This window comes from Pyrus communis, chromosome 1, assembly GCF_041283825.1.
Source record: "Pyrus communis isolate YQ-2024b chromosome 1, ASM4128382v1, whole genome shotgun sequence".
In the NCBI taxonomy this organism is placed as follows: domain Eukaryota; kingdom Viridiplantae; phylum Streptophyta; class Magnoliopsida; order Rosales; family Rosaceae; genus Pyrus; species Pyrus communis.
In genome coordinates this window covers 14960109-14976487 of record NC_142565.1, presented here as the reverse complement: position 1 = coordinate 14976487, position 16379 = coordinate 14960109, and the positions used below count along the sequence as shown (strand labels likewise).

At 37.0% G+C, this 16379-nt stretch overlaps 1 protein-coding gene across 1 annotated transcript; it reads right to left on the bottom strand.

The window, feature by feature from the left end:
• Window positions 1-7513: 7513 nt before the first annotated feature.
• LOC137721315 (lanC-like protein GCL1) lies at window positions 7514-14361 on the bottom strand. Its single transcript, XM_068460415.2, has 5 exons — window positions 14018-14361; window positions 13650-13849; window positions 11367-11478; window positions 8603-9073; window positions 7514-8051 (listed from the first exon to the last, which is right to left on the bottom strand). Exons 1-5 carry the CDS (start codon window positions 14162-14164, stop codon window positions 7710-7712), a joined length of 1272 nt encoding a protein of 423 aa, XP_068316516.2. The 5' UTR covers window positions 14165-14361; the 3' UTR covers window positions 7514-7709.
• Window positions 14362-16379: the final 2018 nt, after the last annotated feature.

Below are 16379 nucleotides of genomic sequence, written 5' to 3'. Positions count from 1 at the left end.
TTAGCATTTCTGTAAGATCAGTTTCAAAATTTTCTGCACTTCCTTAAGATCAATTTCAAAATTTCAACACTTCCGCAAGATCAGTTTCAAAATTCCAACATTTCTACAAGATGAATTTTGAAATTTGGCACTTCTTCAAGATCAGTTTCCAAATTTCAACACTTCCGCAATATGAGTTTCAAAAATTTCAACAGTTCTGCATGATCAGTTTCAAAAATTTGGCACTTCTGCAAGATCAATTTCAAAATTCTAGCACTTCTTGCAAGATTAGTTTCAAAATTCCAGCATTTCTGCAAGATCAGTTTAAAAAATTCTCACACCTCTGCAAAATCAGTTAAATTTCAGCATTTCTCCAAGATTAATTTTAAAATTCCAGCATTTATGCAAGATTAGTTTAAAAAAAAAAATTAGCGCTTCTGCAATATCAGTTTCAAATTTCCAACATTTCTACAAGATCAATTTCAAAATTCCTTCATTTTTGAAAGATCAGTTTCAAAATTCATGCATTCAAATCAATCAAATACTCAAAATCAAATACTTTTAAAAAAATACTAATAAAAAATTCCAATAGTTCTTAAAAAAGATAAAACAAACACTTGTAAGTTTAGGAAACAATATGAAGGAGAAGCAAACGAGGGAGAGAGAACTCAGAGAAGTGGGAAAAAGAAATAAGAGAGAGAAGGAATGAAGGAGAAAGAAGAGAGAGAAAATGACGAAAAAGAAAAAAGAAAAATAAACAATACAAATAAGGAGATAGAGATAAACATTTTAATTATATAGGGTAAAATTGTAAATACAAAAGAAATTTAAAAAACAATCATGACGTCACATATCATATAGATAAGTTTTGTCACTCTTTAAAAAAAAAAAAAAAAAAAAACTTGGTCTCTCTAAAATATAGTCTTATAATTTGGATGTATATGTAGTTATTCATACAATTAAATGCTATAGATTCCCCCTTTTTATGTGCCTTGAGAGAAAATTTTGTGGCAAAGGAATTAAATATACAATCCCTTTAACTCGTAAGTTTATGTCACTTAGTATCACGATCTAGTAGTATTTCTCTTTATTTGTAAGTGAGAAGTTTTAAGTTCGATTCTTGCCAAAGACGAATTTGAATTATATTATTGCTAGCCAATAGTGAGGTTAGCCCACCCCACTCCCTTTAGAATAGATAATATCATTTGTTCAAAATTAAAGAAGTTTTAAGTTCGAATTTCTACAAAGAGGAATTTGAACTACATTGTTGCTAGTTCATTGTGAGGTTATGACTCACTTCCTCATAGATAATATCGTTTGTTAGATAAAAAAATAAAAATAAAAATAAAAATTAATAAGTTTATTATATTACTGGATAGTAATTTGACACTTTTAACAAATGTTAATGTTTTTAAATTATTTAACTTGATAAGATTGTGTTCTCTTAATTATATACCCCTTTCTAGAAAGATCGATTGAAAGGCCAAGGGTAGTCCACGCGTGTCCTTGAGAGGATCACAAGTGGAGTCGATGATCATCCATGCAAGCATACCTCCTCCAAATTCCAATTAAAAAAAAATTTGTTAACACTAATTAAGTTGGTGGAGTCAAGGATCATCCGTGAGCACATATTCCTCTACAAATCATTACGTGTGGAAAAATGATTTATTAACACATAAGTTAGTGGAAGCGTGATCCTTCAACTTTTGCAAATAACAAGCAATCGCCAATAATAACTATTTCTGGAAGGCACGGAGCAGTGGTACTTTTCTATATAATATTTTATTAGTTAAATAAAACGAAAAACATTTTCTTAATTACAAACGCAATGTTGTGTTTCTTTTAAGTGCAAATATAAGGATAGTATAATGGCACAAGTAAAGGTGTCGAACCACAGGAACTGATTATAACTCTACAAATTACTAGCTTTATATGAACCCTAACTAAGCAATGAAAATAAAAATTGAATTTAGATTTTTGTTTTGAAAGCTAAGGTAACTTAAAATGCAAGACAAGATAAAGATGAATGATAGATTGATTCAAAAACGATGGGAACGGAACTAGGATACCGATTTCACCATTACAAGTCAATTCCATGAAAATTAAGTCAAAACACATTCAACTATCCAATCTATAACTAGGGTTCGTTTTACTTATTTATGATCATCCATTTGATGTGTGGTTGTGATCAAGTACTCCTAATCTGCAACCTAGTTGTGATGTTCAACTTAGATTAGCAAGTAAGAATCCATGAAGAACAAGAAAACTTCAAAGAACCAAAGAAATCACATGGCAGGACGTATGCATAGCAGTTTATTCATTCATTTACATGTCCACCAAGATTAAGCATGACGTGTACTATAACCTTGATCAAATAATTCATAAGCAGCCCTAATGGTGATCAAACATTAAGATTAACAAACAAATTATACTATAAAATCAGTGAATGAAACAAGAACACAGATTGGTAATTTGAATACTTTAACTTAATAAAATAGAGTAGGTTTGCAAGGCTACACCGAATTCCCCAACTATGAACTTAATTACACAACATGATTGCAAAATATATAAATATCAAGAACAACATGAGTGAAATTAAAGTTCATAGAAGAAACCCCCTTGAAGCAATTCTGATGTTGAACTTCTCCAAGAACAGCGCAGCTGCGTGGTTTCTTCGGTGGCAGCGGATGGCGAATGGAAATAGGGTTTTGTTTCTAGAAGAAAGGCCAAAGAAAGAGAAGAGAGAGAGCTCTGGGCGACCCCCAAGGGGGGCTTGTGTAAAAGTGATCTGAAACCCTAGTATTTAGATGCTAAATGGGGCTGCAACTAATTGCAAGGTGATCCCAACCATTAAGCCAAAGTTTTGAACGTTTTTCCTTATTTGGCTCCTCTGAATCAGGTTAGATATTCCAATTCCTTTCCCATTTTGCTCTTGGTCTCCTAACTAGCCAGATTCACTTTGGATTCTTTATTTGGGCTTCAAAACAAGTAACAATTTTATTTTGGCTCCAAAACTGCCACTAAACTTCTCTCCACGTTTGAATAAGGGTCAGCTCCAAAAATGGCATGTATTCACTTCTTTTGCCTTCAAATTGATCATAAAGTACATGTAACTGCACACTAACACAAAATAAGGTAAAATGCAACTAGTTTAACTCAAAAATATCACAAATAGACTAGAAATGGATGGTATAAATGCATGCAATAGATGAGTTATCACACAATTGGGTACCTCTCCCTGTATAATCTTGATAATGGCCTTTGCAAAAGTTTTGGGCTTTATATCTTTCTACCAAGCTATCAAGATTATTGCTAGGCTAAATACCCTAGACCCAGCTGGACAAAGGCCCAAGGTCTTGTTATTGTATTTAAACGAGCAGGCCTTATTATATATAGAAATAGTGCTTAAATTAGGGTTTTCACAAAATAGTCCTTTTAGGCATTGTAAAGTCATAATTTTAGTCTTTTAGGGCGTGTTTGTTTGCCCTTCCTAAGCTTAACTGGACTAGACTGACTTAGCTAAGAATATTAATCTGTGTTTGGTGCAAGCCAGGACCGAGTTTAAGGGGGGGAGCTCAGAATTGTTCCAACTAGACTCTTCATTTGCTGGGCTTAACGAGGTCGGGCAAAAAGGATGGGATTGCTAAGACCAGCTCTTTGCATCATCATCGTGATGAGGCTTCGAATTCATCATCTTCCACAAATCCCCAACCTATCGCCATTAAGCTTTTCTTCTTTCCTCAGCCTGCAATCAACCGATTCAGTAGCTTCATCTCTCACACAAGCCCTGCCCGCAACTCCAGATCTCGCACCACTGATCTTCGTGTCCTCCTCGAGGCCGCCAAGCGCTCTGCTAGGAAGATGTGTCTGTAACTTTGTCGTCGATTTGTAGAGATCAATTGAAATCATTTTGCAAATCCAACGATCCGAGCCTCTTTAAATTGGAAAAAAAAAAAAAAAAAAAAAGAAGAAGGGATTTTTCTGTGTTTGATTTGAAGAGAAAGTAAATTAAAAGAAGAGGAATATGGGTTTTAATTGGAGAGAAAGCAAATGAAAAGAAGAGAAAGTTTATGGTTTGATTATTAGTGGGAGCAAATCTGGTCTTGCGAAGAAGAAAATGCAAACCAAAGAAGAAAAGTAAAGGGACTAGGGATAGAGAGTCAAATAAAAAAAAGTGTGCATTAATAATAAAAAAATATATTGATAAAATGAATTAAAAATGAGAAAAAAAGTATTTTAACTCTAAAATAATTTAGTTCGTGATTTAATCTGACACTGTACCAAATGCTTCAGTATCCTTATACTACTTAGTCCATGTCAAGCCAATTCAATTTAGTCCCTGAAATTAGTCCAGTCCGAGATAGTCCGTTGCAACAAATGCACTCTTAAGTTTCAAAATCATCACTGTCATTTTTCATGTTTTTATCTATACAAATTTCCAGGAGGATCCTTGCTGAATCCTCCAATCACATATGTTCATCGTACATTGTACGGTCAGAAATCATTGTAATTTTTTTTATTTAAAATTGAATATAAATAGTACCTGATAAAAACTGGCCGCATGATGTATGATAAACTGATGTGATTGGAGGATTCCTGAGATCCTCACAAAGGATCCAGTCGATGATCCTCTCTCCACCACTTTAATCCTTCCGTCTACTCTCATTAATTTTTATGTTGCTTGCTTACATGGCATGTGTGTGGAGACTCCCAAGTCTAATGATATGATGCCACATGAAAATATTAAATAAAAAACCTAATGTTTTAAAATTAAGAAAACAAAAACTAAAAAAGAGTAAAGATTAATTGAAACTCGAGAAACAACAAAAGGAAGGAGTCGGAACCACCATCCACCCTCCCTCCCTCCCACTTCAGTACAACAAACACCACCCCTAGCCACCCATCCACCCACCACCACCCCCGAGCACCCCCCAATATCGCAACCCCACCTCTTACACGGAAGAAATTCAACCAAAAAAGGATTAAAAATATTCAGATTCCAAAAGCAAATAAAAAGTTTGGAATCAATTGGGTAGAGATAGTCAGAAGATGAAAAATGAATTCTAGGGGAATCCAATTGTGGAGCCAAAAATAATACAGAAAAATTATTGAACTGACATGTGGAGTTTTGCCCACGAGTGACGAGGATGCACACGACCCACATTCATTCTGCACACGATTTAATTCTTAAGAAGACCTGAAGTTGCCAACTACGACTTCTCCAAGCTTTCATGTCCATTCCAAGGAGGTATTAAAGATTGGATTAATAGTGAAATTCTATCTTTAAAGCTTTCCTTATTGAAGACCAACTCAATAATGAATCACCATCAAATCCAATCAAGGATTCCACGAGATAATTTCAAGATATTATTAATTAAATAATATCTTCAGGATTATTTCTCAAGTGGCCGGCTATCTTCTAATACATCCAACAGATGACACATCAACGGGGACGTCGAAAAATGGCACGGCAATCCCTATGCATGTGGTCAGCTATCTCCTTATATATGGGAGCATTTTTGCTTACCTCACTAAACTTTGGTGTATGTTCACCATACCAATCATCTGACACGTGTTCTTTCACTTAATCTTGGTTATTTTTTTTCAAAATTGAAATAGTAACATTTAATGTGAAAGTTCACTAGAGTTAGGTGAAATGATACATGGCAAATGATTAGGTGTATGGTGAGCATACACCATAGTTGTGGTGGTGAGCAAAAATCCACCCCTCATAAATATCTCATTCTCCACCAAATTTTAGTAAGTTTTTGTTACGCAATTAAGCCCTAAAACTCTCTCTCTTTTCAGAAAACCTGACTTAGACATCGAAGATCCATTGGCCAGACTCCCCTCGCTCCATTACATGGACTCGTGGCTTTGGTCTTTGATCAAAGGTGTTTAATTGTTTTGAAGGTAAAATTCATCAAGAATGCAGATATCGGATTTTTGCTACAACAAATCAATACTTTGATTGCGAGCTTGATTTAATTCTTGTAGAAGGCTATTGCAATTCCTTTCGAAATTTCTTACCCCTTGATTTTCTCACATGCTCATAGTCTCTGAATTTTTTTAATAAAAAAAAAATTATTTGATTAATCTTTGGAGAAAAAAGACAATGATAAGAAATTCTGAAACCACGACAATAAAGATGTTAATTGTTCGAACATTCATATCTAATGAAGAAAAACCCGCTCAAGAATCTCGACACTCCGCTCCAACTGAATCATGCAAAGTCAATGAAGAGGATATCGCCTTTGACTAAGGTGCAGAACGTGAAGGCTAAGAAGGAGAAACTTGACAGGAAAATGAAGTTCATTCCCAAGAAATTGTAGCAAATTCATATCCCACTCAAAAAAATCTTGGCTATGGTCGGTGAAAGAATCACAATCCTCTTGGATGCGTTCTCTAATCATCGGAGGTTCAAAGAAAGTGTTGTGATTGTTGGTAAGAGTTAGTTCCATGCTCAAAGATGTCTTCTTTTTTTTTTTTTTTTTTTCAAAGAATTAAAGTAGAAATTTGGTAATTTGAAGGTTTGGAAGGCTAGAACTCTCAAAGAGGTTTCCTATAACATAGAAAAAAATTTATACATGAGGAATTGGAGGAGGAATTTGGACCGTCTCACCTCGAGATTTGTGTGTTTGGCAGCCAAAATAGCTTGGTAACAGAAAAAGTAGCTCATCGTTTCTTTTACATGTGCGAAGCAATGTCTCCCATCATTGTTGTCACTACGACATAATTTTCGAGGTTGCGCATTTGAATTTGGAACGTCTCTACTACTTTGCAATGATAACGAGGCCAGATTGCAAAAGAATCTTAACCGGTATGTATTTTGATATATTCCATAAGACATGGTCTTTGGATAGCTATCCATCCTCAACATGAACACCTTTTCAGATACATAGTTAGGGGCAATTATGGGATAAGGATTTTCTAGGGCTAGAGAAAGGTGGATCGGAATACGTACACGGACCCAACATCTCCGATCAGATTAAGTTACTCAAATAGACCACCGATCCCACAACATCCTACTATGCTCCGGAAAGATAGGCTCTTCGCCCAGATTGACCATTCTTATTCCACAAGATACGAAAACCTTAAGGATCAGACGGTTTCCTATATTCTTGGAGATTTTTGCAACCTAGGGATTGACATGCACTGCAAGTAATCACATTTCTAAGAGGACATAATATCTAATCCTAGATTCCTCTTAGACTATGCCAATTTAATATGGATTCTATATCCTAATAGATCCCTCTCCCAACGAATATAAATACCCTCATCTAGGGTTTTATCTTTGGTAACGCTTTCATAACGCACACTTTATTATCTTGCTCACTACTTGAATCTTAATACCGCTTACTAACTTGACTGTCGGAGAATATTTGGTAGATGCCTTATCGGTACTTTAGGTTAATCGTGGTTGTTTGTTCTTTTATAGGTAGTCGGGTTTGCCACAGGTCCTCTCTCAGCTGCGGTGCTTAAATTTAGTTCCAATATGTCATATACATTTACATCAAAAATGAAAACAACAAAATAGTTGTCAAACTGTGCCTTAACAATTAACATCCTTTCCACCACTGATTCCTCTGGCAGCAACTTCGTCTTATAGATACTCTCACACCAAAACAAGTCGGGCCTTAGTATTAAGGTGTCTTACTTGAGTTCACATCTATATATACATGTCAGGCTAGAGTCATATACTAATAAATCTCATAACTTTTCACAATTTATTACAGTTCATAACCCGGAAACCTAGAATTTTCGGGCACATGAAGATCAAACCAGAGGCAAGCTGTTCCAGCAAGACCTTGAAAAAGAGAGTAGACATATTCGACCCCATGAGTGCGTCCTGCAGTCGAAAACTCTCCAGCCTTATGATACAAGAAGCTTGCAAATGCCTTTGCTCTCTCTACGTATATGCTCTCTCCAGTCAGACGATACAGAGAAAGGAAGGCATAGGCATTCCCAGCCACACCGTCAGCAAGTCCTACCTTCTTCAGTAAACCGTTCTTCCACACAACTTCCCCTGCTTCTATTGCAGCATCACGAAATTCCCGATCACCTGGAAACACCTGAAGAAGAAAGGACAGGAACCGCTGTTAACCCATATTCTTGCAGACAGACAGAAAATACACACATACAATGACCTTCTTTTTGGGCTAGAAAAACTTTGAGGATTTGGGATATATGTGAGAAGGTCGAGCATCACAAATAACTCTGAATGCATCTTGCAAAAAATTTAAATAGGTAATCGACAGACATCAACACTTTGAAGCTTGCTAAAGGAAAATGCTTCAGCGATTATATTTTCGGCCCACATTACTAACAAGTTGGTCTAAATAGAAAACACGCATTATTTTCATACACCGTTAATTTCTCTCCAAAATAACAGAAGTTTGGTTACCACATCAACTTCATCTGATCACTGTTATGGTAAAGGCTCATGCACTATTAGTACTAACTCGTTTTGTTATAATTCAACAAGCGTTGTACATGATAGTAGCATCGAGGACTTACTCAAACAAAGTGAATACTAGGTCTCACTAAACTAAACGATCTTTGACTACCCACTGTGAGAATTGCATTAAGAAAAGTAAATTTATGAAAGAGCCACCACACGAACCTGAGATGCCTTGCACAAGGTTATGGCCATGCCAGCTGCACCATGAGACCACTGCACCAACTTGTCTCTAGGGTTTCCTTCACTTGAGGGGTAGTTTCCACTACGAGGGAACCTATTAGCCATCATATATCTAAGAGTTGCCTTCACATCTTCTGCATCCTCATTACAAAGTGGGAAGTGAAGCAGCACTTGCAAAATTCCAGCTATGCCATTGGCTGCCCCTAAGTACCTAGTCCCGTGCCATCTGTACATAAGCGGGCAGGACGGGATATGAGATGCGCCCGCCCTACCACCAGCTAACACAGCAACCACAACAGGCATTAGAAGATCACTTGGTAACTTGTCCTGTCCAAGATACTTGTTTATGAACAAAGCTGCCCATAAAAACCCAGCTCTCCCGTAGAGAAGATCGTACGACATTCCAAAACCACCTTCCTCTGGCCCAACAGACAAGGCCTTCTCTTGTGCCACCTGTACAAAGTCAACCAAATAGGTATTATCAAGGGAAAACAATGCAGAAGCTACAAATAAGAGATTTTTTCATGTAACTAATTCACCACGTCATATCTCAACCCCTTTTTTTTTTTTTTTTTTTTGTCCTGAATATGGGAGTTATCCCAACAAATTGGTAGCAGACTGATTTATAGACATGTAATCTCACTTTCTGTTAGGGGTGAGCATTTTAGTGGGTGATTTATAGACATGTAATCTCACTTTCTGTTAGGGGTGAGCATTTTAGTGGGTGCATTTTAGTGGGTCAACCGACCAACCTAACCGAAATGATTTAGCTTACTTGGGTTGGGTTGGGATCTCAGCTTTAAAAACTATTTTTGAGTGAAAACCCGACCAACCCGCTTATTAATAGGTAGGTCACGTTGGGTTAGAATATTATTAACCCGATTGAAACCGAATTATTCATAAAATTAAATTCTTTAGCATACTTATACTCGATTTGAATGATGTAGTGTCATAGACTCATAGGTGGTGATTCTATACCCCCAAATCCACATAATTTACATGTAATATAACATTGGCCTTGAATATTGGTCAGTCGTATTCGCAATAGAACTAAGAAAAAATGCATTATGTCCAGCCCGTGGAACCCGTGCAACCCAACCCGCCTAAAATCATTTGGGTGAGTTGGTTTGTCTATTTACTTGAGTAGGTTTTATGGGCTCCAAATATACCAACCCAAACTTTTAGGGATGACGGATGGGAGTCCAACCCAAGCCGAACCAACCGATGTCCGCCCCCACTTTCTCAAAAATAAATTTCATATGTTTTTAGTGGAGCACACAAAGAAAGTCATATAAATACGAAAATCTCACCATCTTTTGTCAGGAAGTTTTTAATTGAATTTCTAAGTAATGTCATGTGGCGTCCAACCAACTGTTAAAACCGCAAATATGTTTCCACCCATCTACCTAAGCATAGGTCCACACCAGGAAATTTCACATTGACCGCACGGGGTCAAAAGACTTCCACTCTTGTGGACGCGTCCACATATAATTTGAGAGTTTTGTTATTGGTACTCTAAATTATTATGTACACTATTTTTATTGTCCTAGTTTTTTTTTTTTTTTTTTTTATAAATTTGTAATAATATCAATAACAACATTATAAATTTTTTTTTTTTTAACAAACGATATTATCTCCACTAAGACTGAGAGAATGAGCTTAATCTCACAATGGGCTAGCAATAATGTGGTTAAAATTCGATTTTGGAAAGAATTGAACCTAACATCTCTCACTTACAAGTGAAGAGGAATATTATTACACCGTAGTACTAAGTATTTTTAATGAATACGCGTGAATTCTAGAGTCCTCATTTGAGGTTGTGAGGATTCCTTAGTGCAAGCACTAGGTAAATCCCTAAACTGTTATTAATTAGCTCTCCTTTGAAGGATGCATATGACTAATTCCAAGAAAATACAATGACAAATTACAAGAACACAACCTAAAAGAAAAGCCAAAACTTTGATTAGACTTTCGAGGCAATTACTCAACTATTTCACAAAGTAGATGCTCCAAAGTCCAATTAATTAAAGAATTAAAACAAAGCAAGTTAGGTGATAAGGTTGTTTGGGAAGTTGAATAGAACATTAGCACATAGTTGGGGTTCATTTTCCGTACAACTAACATATCGGACTTTTGATGGTTTTGGCGAAAGAATATATATTTTTAAGAAAAGAGAATCAAATCAACTACTCTCCTTCAGTCGATCTGATTACTTATTTTTAGGTATTTGATTACTCATCTTAAGGGAAATCTTGCAGTTTTTCGATTACTTATGTGTAAGTAAATGCATGGAAACGTTAAGTAATGAAATGACTAATGTACCCATATTTTAGTAAACGCATGGCACTCAAGAATTTAAATGATTCCAATACCTATTTTTAGTAAGTAAACATGCCCTTAAACATGTAAATAGACACTATTTGATATTGCTAATGAACTAAAATTTCTAATTAAACTATTCCATATTTGATAGGACGGTGTTATCCCCATACCCCTTTTTACCTTTTACACATCATTCTCAATTTCTGATCGTTAAACCAAATAAATCGAAGAGAATCAAAAAACAAATATTAACAGAGTAAAAAATAAAGAGATGTATAAATAACACCATCCGTCTCGAGGTGAGTAGTGCTTATTCCAGTTGTGAGATATTTATCAAGTAAGTATCCAAAACCAAATCTGAGAGAGAGAGCTTCACAATACTAATAAAAGGACACAGATGGGAATATGAGTTAGATATAAATACCTCAAGAAACAGGTTCAAATAGAGGCCACATCTTTCATGGTCCCCAATCAAACTAGCCACCACAGCTCCTAGGGCGTACACTCCTCCCCTACCACATAAAAAGGTCACGTGCCTGCATAAAAGCAACATTGCCAATCAATCAAAGACACTGCTTACTTAATCACATAGTGATATCACACTCATTTCTCCTTCTGCGATCGATGAATCTCTTTTGATTTATTGAAACTGCGCATCCTTCTTAACAATAAAAATGGTTGTCGATTTTAGCACATAGGCATAAAATTTAAAACACACTAGATGAAATTAAATTTATATTTAAAACGTATCATTTAACATACATTTAATAGTTGTGGACACCCAACCCCCAACTCACAAACCCAACTCATTTGCAGATTACTCATTACAGTTAATAGTACGGAGACCATCAATTTATATTATATTTTATAACTCAGATGACATGATTGATGATGATTGAATTATTACTTACAAATAATATAAGTTATCATAGTTTACCATAAGATTCTGTGTATTCTACGAGAGACGGGTTACCTATATCATGGCGTTAGGTCTAATTATACATTTGACACATATAAGTTTCACTATATGTGAGAAGAGAACTGCTAAGGCTTTCACAAAAGTAGATCTCTTTATGGATTCTCTGTCATCATATGTTTTTCCGTTTTATAATGTTGACACAAGAATTAACGTTAAATTATAAGATGACAGAGAATCTATAGAGAATTCTATTTTGAGAGAATCTCTTTAACATTTCTCATCACGTAAGAATGTACTATTATACTCGAACTGCCGCATGTTTGTTCCATGAAGGTTTCTCACTTACTTTTTTTTTTTTGTTTTTCCTTTCATAAAAGGTCACTTATAATCGTTTGTTAAAATTAAAAATTAGGGTAAATAACAAAAAACTACCTCAACTATGAATCTCACGACACTATCATACCTCATCTTTTAAAATTGACAATGTCATATCTCATCTTTAGAATTTGATTCAATGTTATACCTTCCATTAGTTTGGCGTGAATTTCTCAGTTAAATTTGACTGAGACCTACTTTCTATTAAAATATTATTAAAAACTAAAAAAAATCATTTAATATTTTTTTAAATATTAAAATAATAAAGAAAAGTTAAAAAATAAAAAAATAAAAAAACCGTCAGTTCGTCCCTTCCCCCCCCCCCCCAACCCTTCTCTCTCTTCTCCCCCATCTTCATCTTCTTCCCCCTTCCTGCAACCCAGAAAAAAGAAGAAAAATCAATTTGTCTTCCCCCCGCACCCACCCTCAGTTTGTCTTCCCCTATCCCCCACCGCCCCCCCCCCCCACCCCCACCCTTCTCTGTCTTCTCCCCCATCTTCATCTTCTTCCCCCTTCCTGCAACCCAGAAAAAAAAAGAAAAAAAAAAAGAAAAATCAATTTGTCTTCCCCCCCCCCCCCGCACCCACCCTCAGTTTGTCTTCCCCTATCCCTCAACCCCCCCCCCCACCCGCACCTGAGCCCAACCTGCAACCTTAAAAAAAAAAAAAAAAAACCCATCTTCATCTTTCCCGACCCCCCCCTTCCTTTCTTTTCCCCTCCCGTCTTCCCTAAACCCTCCCTCCTCTCCCCCACCTGAGCCCAACCTACAACCCATAAAAAAAAATAATAAATAAATAAAAACTCATCTTCATCTTCCCCGACCCTCCTTCCTATCTTCTCCCCTCTCGTCTTCCCTAAACCCTCCACACCCACCCTCGCACCGACAACCTGCAACTCAAAAAAACAAGAAAAAAACCCATATCCGATTGAGGTGGAATCGGGAAACCTTCGCCAGGCCGATTCCGCAGGTAAAGAACCTGGGCGAGGAGAAAATGGGGAGAATGGATGTGGAGGGAAGAGGGTGGGTGCGAGGTTAGGTGCAGAGGGTGGGTGCGGAGGATGGATGCAAGGGTGGGTGGGGTGTGGGGAGGGGGGAAGACAAATTGGTTTTCTTTTCTTTTTTTTTTTTTGCAGGAAGGGGGAAAAAGATGAAGATGGAGGAGAAGAGAGAGAAGGGGGAGGAAACGAATTGGTGTTTTTTTTTTAACTTTTCTTTATTATTTTTTTAATAGAAAATTGATTCCGGATCAAGTCACGTCAACGTTTAACTAAGAAATTTACGTCAAGTTAACCTAGGGTATAATATTAGACCAAATTCTAAAGATAATGTATGATATTATCAATTTTAAAAAATAAGGTATGATAATGTCGTGATTGATATAATTTTGTGTAATTTACCATAAAAATTATTACCTGCTGGACGCAGGTGCGACGGCCCCGCACTTATGGACGATATCAGCGCAGAGCAGCAAGTCCTGCCGGTTACCCGTGGCCTCATACGACCTCAAGCACGTAAAAGCCGTACCAAGGAGACCCGTATACACTGTCGGATCCAAAACCATACCCGTAGGCGTACCCGAACCATGTCCTCCTTCCCATGTAGCCTGCACCACCTATATTCTCAAAACGAAAAAAAAAAAAAAAATTAAAGCTTTAATCTTTTTAATCTTTAAAGAGCTGGGAAATTATAAGTAAGATTTTAGTTGATTAATTAATGATGGAGCTAATTAAGCAAGATTAGTTAAAAGTAAATAAATTGAAGAACTGAGGTGAATATGTACCTGATCCTTGAGAGCCTCCGCCGCTATGAGAAAAGTCCCGCTCGGAAGTGACAAGTTCGGAGCCGTTGGATCAACCAAATCCACCCGTTCCTTGTTGGCATCTTCGTGGTCCTCCGGAGGCAACGCAAACTTCACTCCAAACGACATGTCGTTGCTTTCTCTCTCTCTGCTCTCGACTTTCCTTGTAGAGTATGGGTTTGAATTTGTGTTGGGAGAAACGCGCGTACAGCGGCAGATATGTAGAGGGGAGCGAGGAGAGGGAAATGTGTTGAGGTGTGATCGTATGGAGTGGCGGTGCACTGCGGAGATATGCTTCCCCGCGTACCGCGTAAGCTCATTGCCTTTCAGGATTATATTATATTACCGTTGGTTGCATGTGATTCATGCTACTCTTGCAATTTGAAACCGAGGTCTGCAACACGTAAGTCCTATTTTTATTAGAGAAATAATTCTATGGGCGTAGATTTTTGTTTTTTTTTAATACAATAATAAATCAGGGGTCGGTGGATATGGTTTGTTGTGGGGTCCAGATTTCAAAATAATTTAAGGAGGTCGTTTCGCACGATTTTCATGTGATGTGAATTGACAATTAGAGGGGAAACAAAAGGAAACTAATTAAAAAGATATGAAAGTTTTGAGTTTTAATGGTAAAGGTAAAATAAATGATAAAATGAATAATATCAGGATTGATTTTTTAGTGTAAAAATGTGATTTTTCGTTAAAGTGAACAATACTTGAAACTTTTCGTTAAAGTTCACACAAACAAAAGTGTATGTGAACATGACAAACATTTTGGGGGCCATACCTCCCAAATTAGGATTCTCTCTTTCTCTTGTCATCCCCTTTTATTCTCTTCTCTCACATTTTTTACTTTGTTATTTTTTTCTAGAAAAAAAAATTAATATAAGATGTTAATGTAGCTTAATCGTAACCGTTTAAATAAGAGATGAGGGAAGGGAAGGGGAAAAAAAAAAAAGAGAAGAGAATCCTACTCTATACCTCCAACCCCCAAAAAATGGAAGAAAAAAAATATTCATTGTAGCGAGAAAATAGATGGTACACTACGTGTTTTTATGTAAGTGATGAGAAATTTTATTTTTTAAGTTATTAACTTTTTAACACACATCACATCATTTGTATAATAACACGTGATATACCACCCCGTGTATTGATCACACTAAAAAATCTCTCCAAAAAATGGTCGATGAATTTGTTTCAACTATATGACAAATAGGGTCTGTCGTGCTAAACTAAGGTCATCTCCAACCGAGGGCTCGATTTAGTCCTCTGGCACTCCAAGAAATTAATATTTTAATGAACCGTACAGGGCCATATTTGCCTCCGTCTCCAACCGAGGGTCAAAGGGCCATAGGGCTCGTTTTAGCCCTGTCACAAAAAACCTTCTCCAACTGAAGGCTAAAGGGCTATAGGGCCAAACATAATTTATTATTCAAAAACTACAACTTAAATTCAAATCCGACGGCTAAGGCCATCTCTAACCCATGGCTGGCCAGAAGACTCGTTTTAGCCCTCTGACCCTCCAAGATCCTCCAAGATATTAATATTTTAATGAACAGTACAGGGGCATATTTGCCTCTTCTCCAACCGAAGGCCAAAGGGTCATAGGACCAAACGTAATTTATTATTTAAATTTAAAAACTACAACGATAACTGGCCCAAAAAACCAAAAAAATTAGAACTTAAATTTAATGAATGGTTTAGGTATTTATAGGAGAAAAAAAAAAATTAAAATTTTTAAGAATTTAAAAAAAAAAAAAAAAAATTTGGCCCAAAAACCAAAAACAAAAAAAATTTTGAATACCGTTAGCTGACTAGCCGTTGTATTCAAAAAAAAATTTAAGCCATCATGTCAGTTATAACCAACAGGATTGCTCTATTTTCTGGCCAGCCCCAGGCATGCAGCCATGTCACATCCCGGCCCGGGGCGTATCACTTCCCGGGCCCGCTCCACCACCGTAGCAGGATATTGTCCGCTTTGGGCTTACCATTCCCTCACGGTTTTGTTTTTGGGAACTCACGAGCAACTTCCCAGTGGGTCACCCATCATGGGATTGCTCTAGCCCCCTTCTCGCTTAACTTCGGAGTTCCTATGGAACCCGAAGCCAGTGAGCTCCCAAAAGGCCTCGTGCTAGGTAAGGATTGGAATATACATTTAAGGATCACTCCCCTGGGCGATGTGGGATGTCACAATCCACCCCCCTTAGGGGCCCGACGTCCTCGTTGGCACACACGCGGCCAGGGTTAGGCTCTGATACCAAATTGTCACATCCTGGCCCGGGGCGGATCACTTCCCGGGCCCGCTCCACCACCGTAGCACGATATTGTCCGTTTTGGGCTTACC

Bases quoted from the DNA above. Each gene is read 5' to 3' on its own strand.
- LOC137721315 (XM_068460415.2), bottom strand. From the start codon at position 14,164: ATGTCGTTTGGAGTGAAGTTTGCGTTGCCTCCGGAGGACCACGAAGAT. The intron at 11,479-13,649 runs GTAATAATTTTT...GCTTTTATGCAG, and splicing joins GTCGCACCTGCGTCCAGCAG to GCACGTGACCTTTTTATGTG. The intron at 9,074-11,366 runs GTATTTATATCT...GACTTTGTACAG, and splicing joins ATTTGAACCTGTTTCTTGAG to GTGGCACAAGAGAAGGCCTT.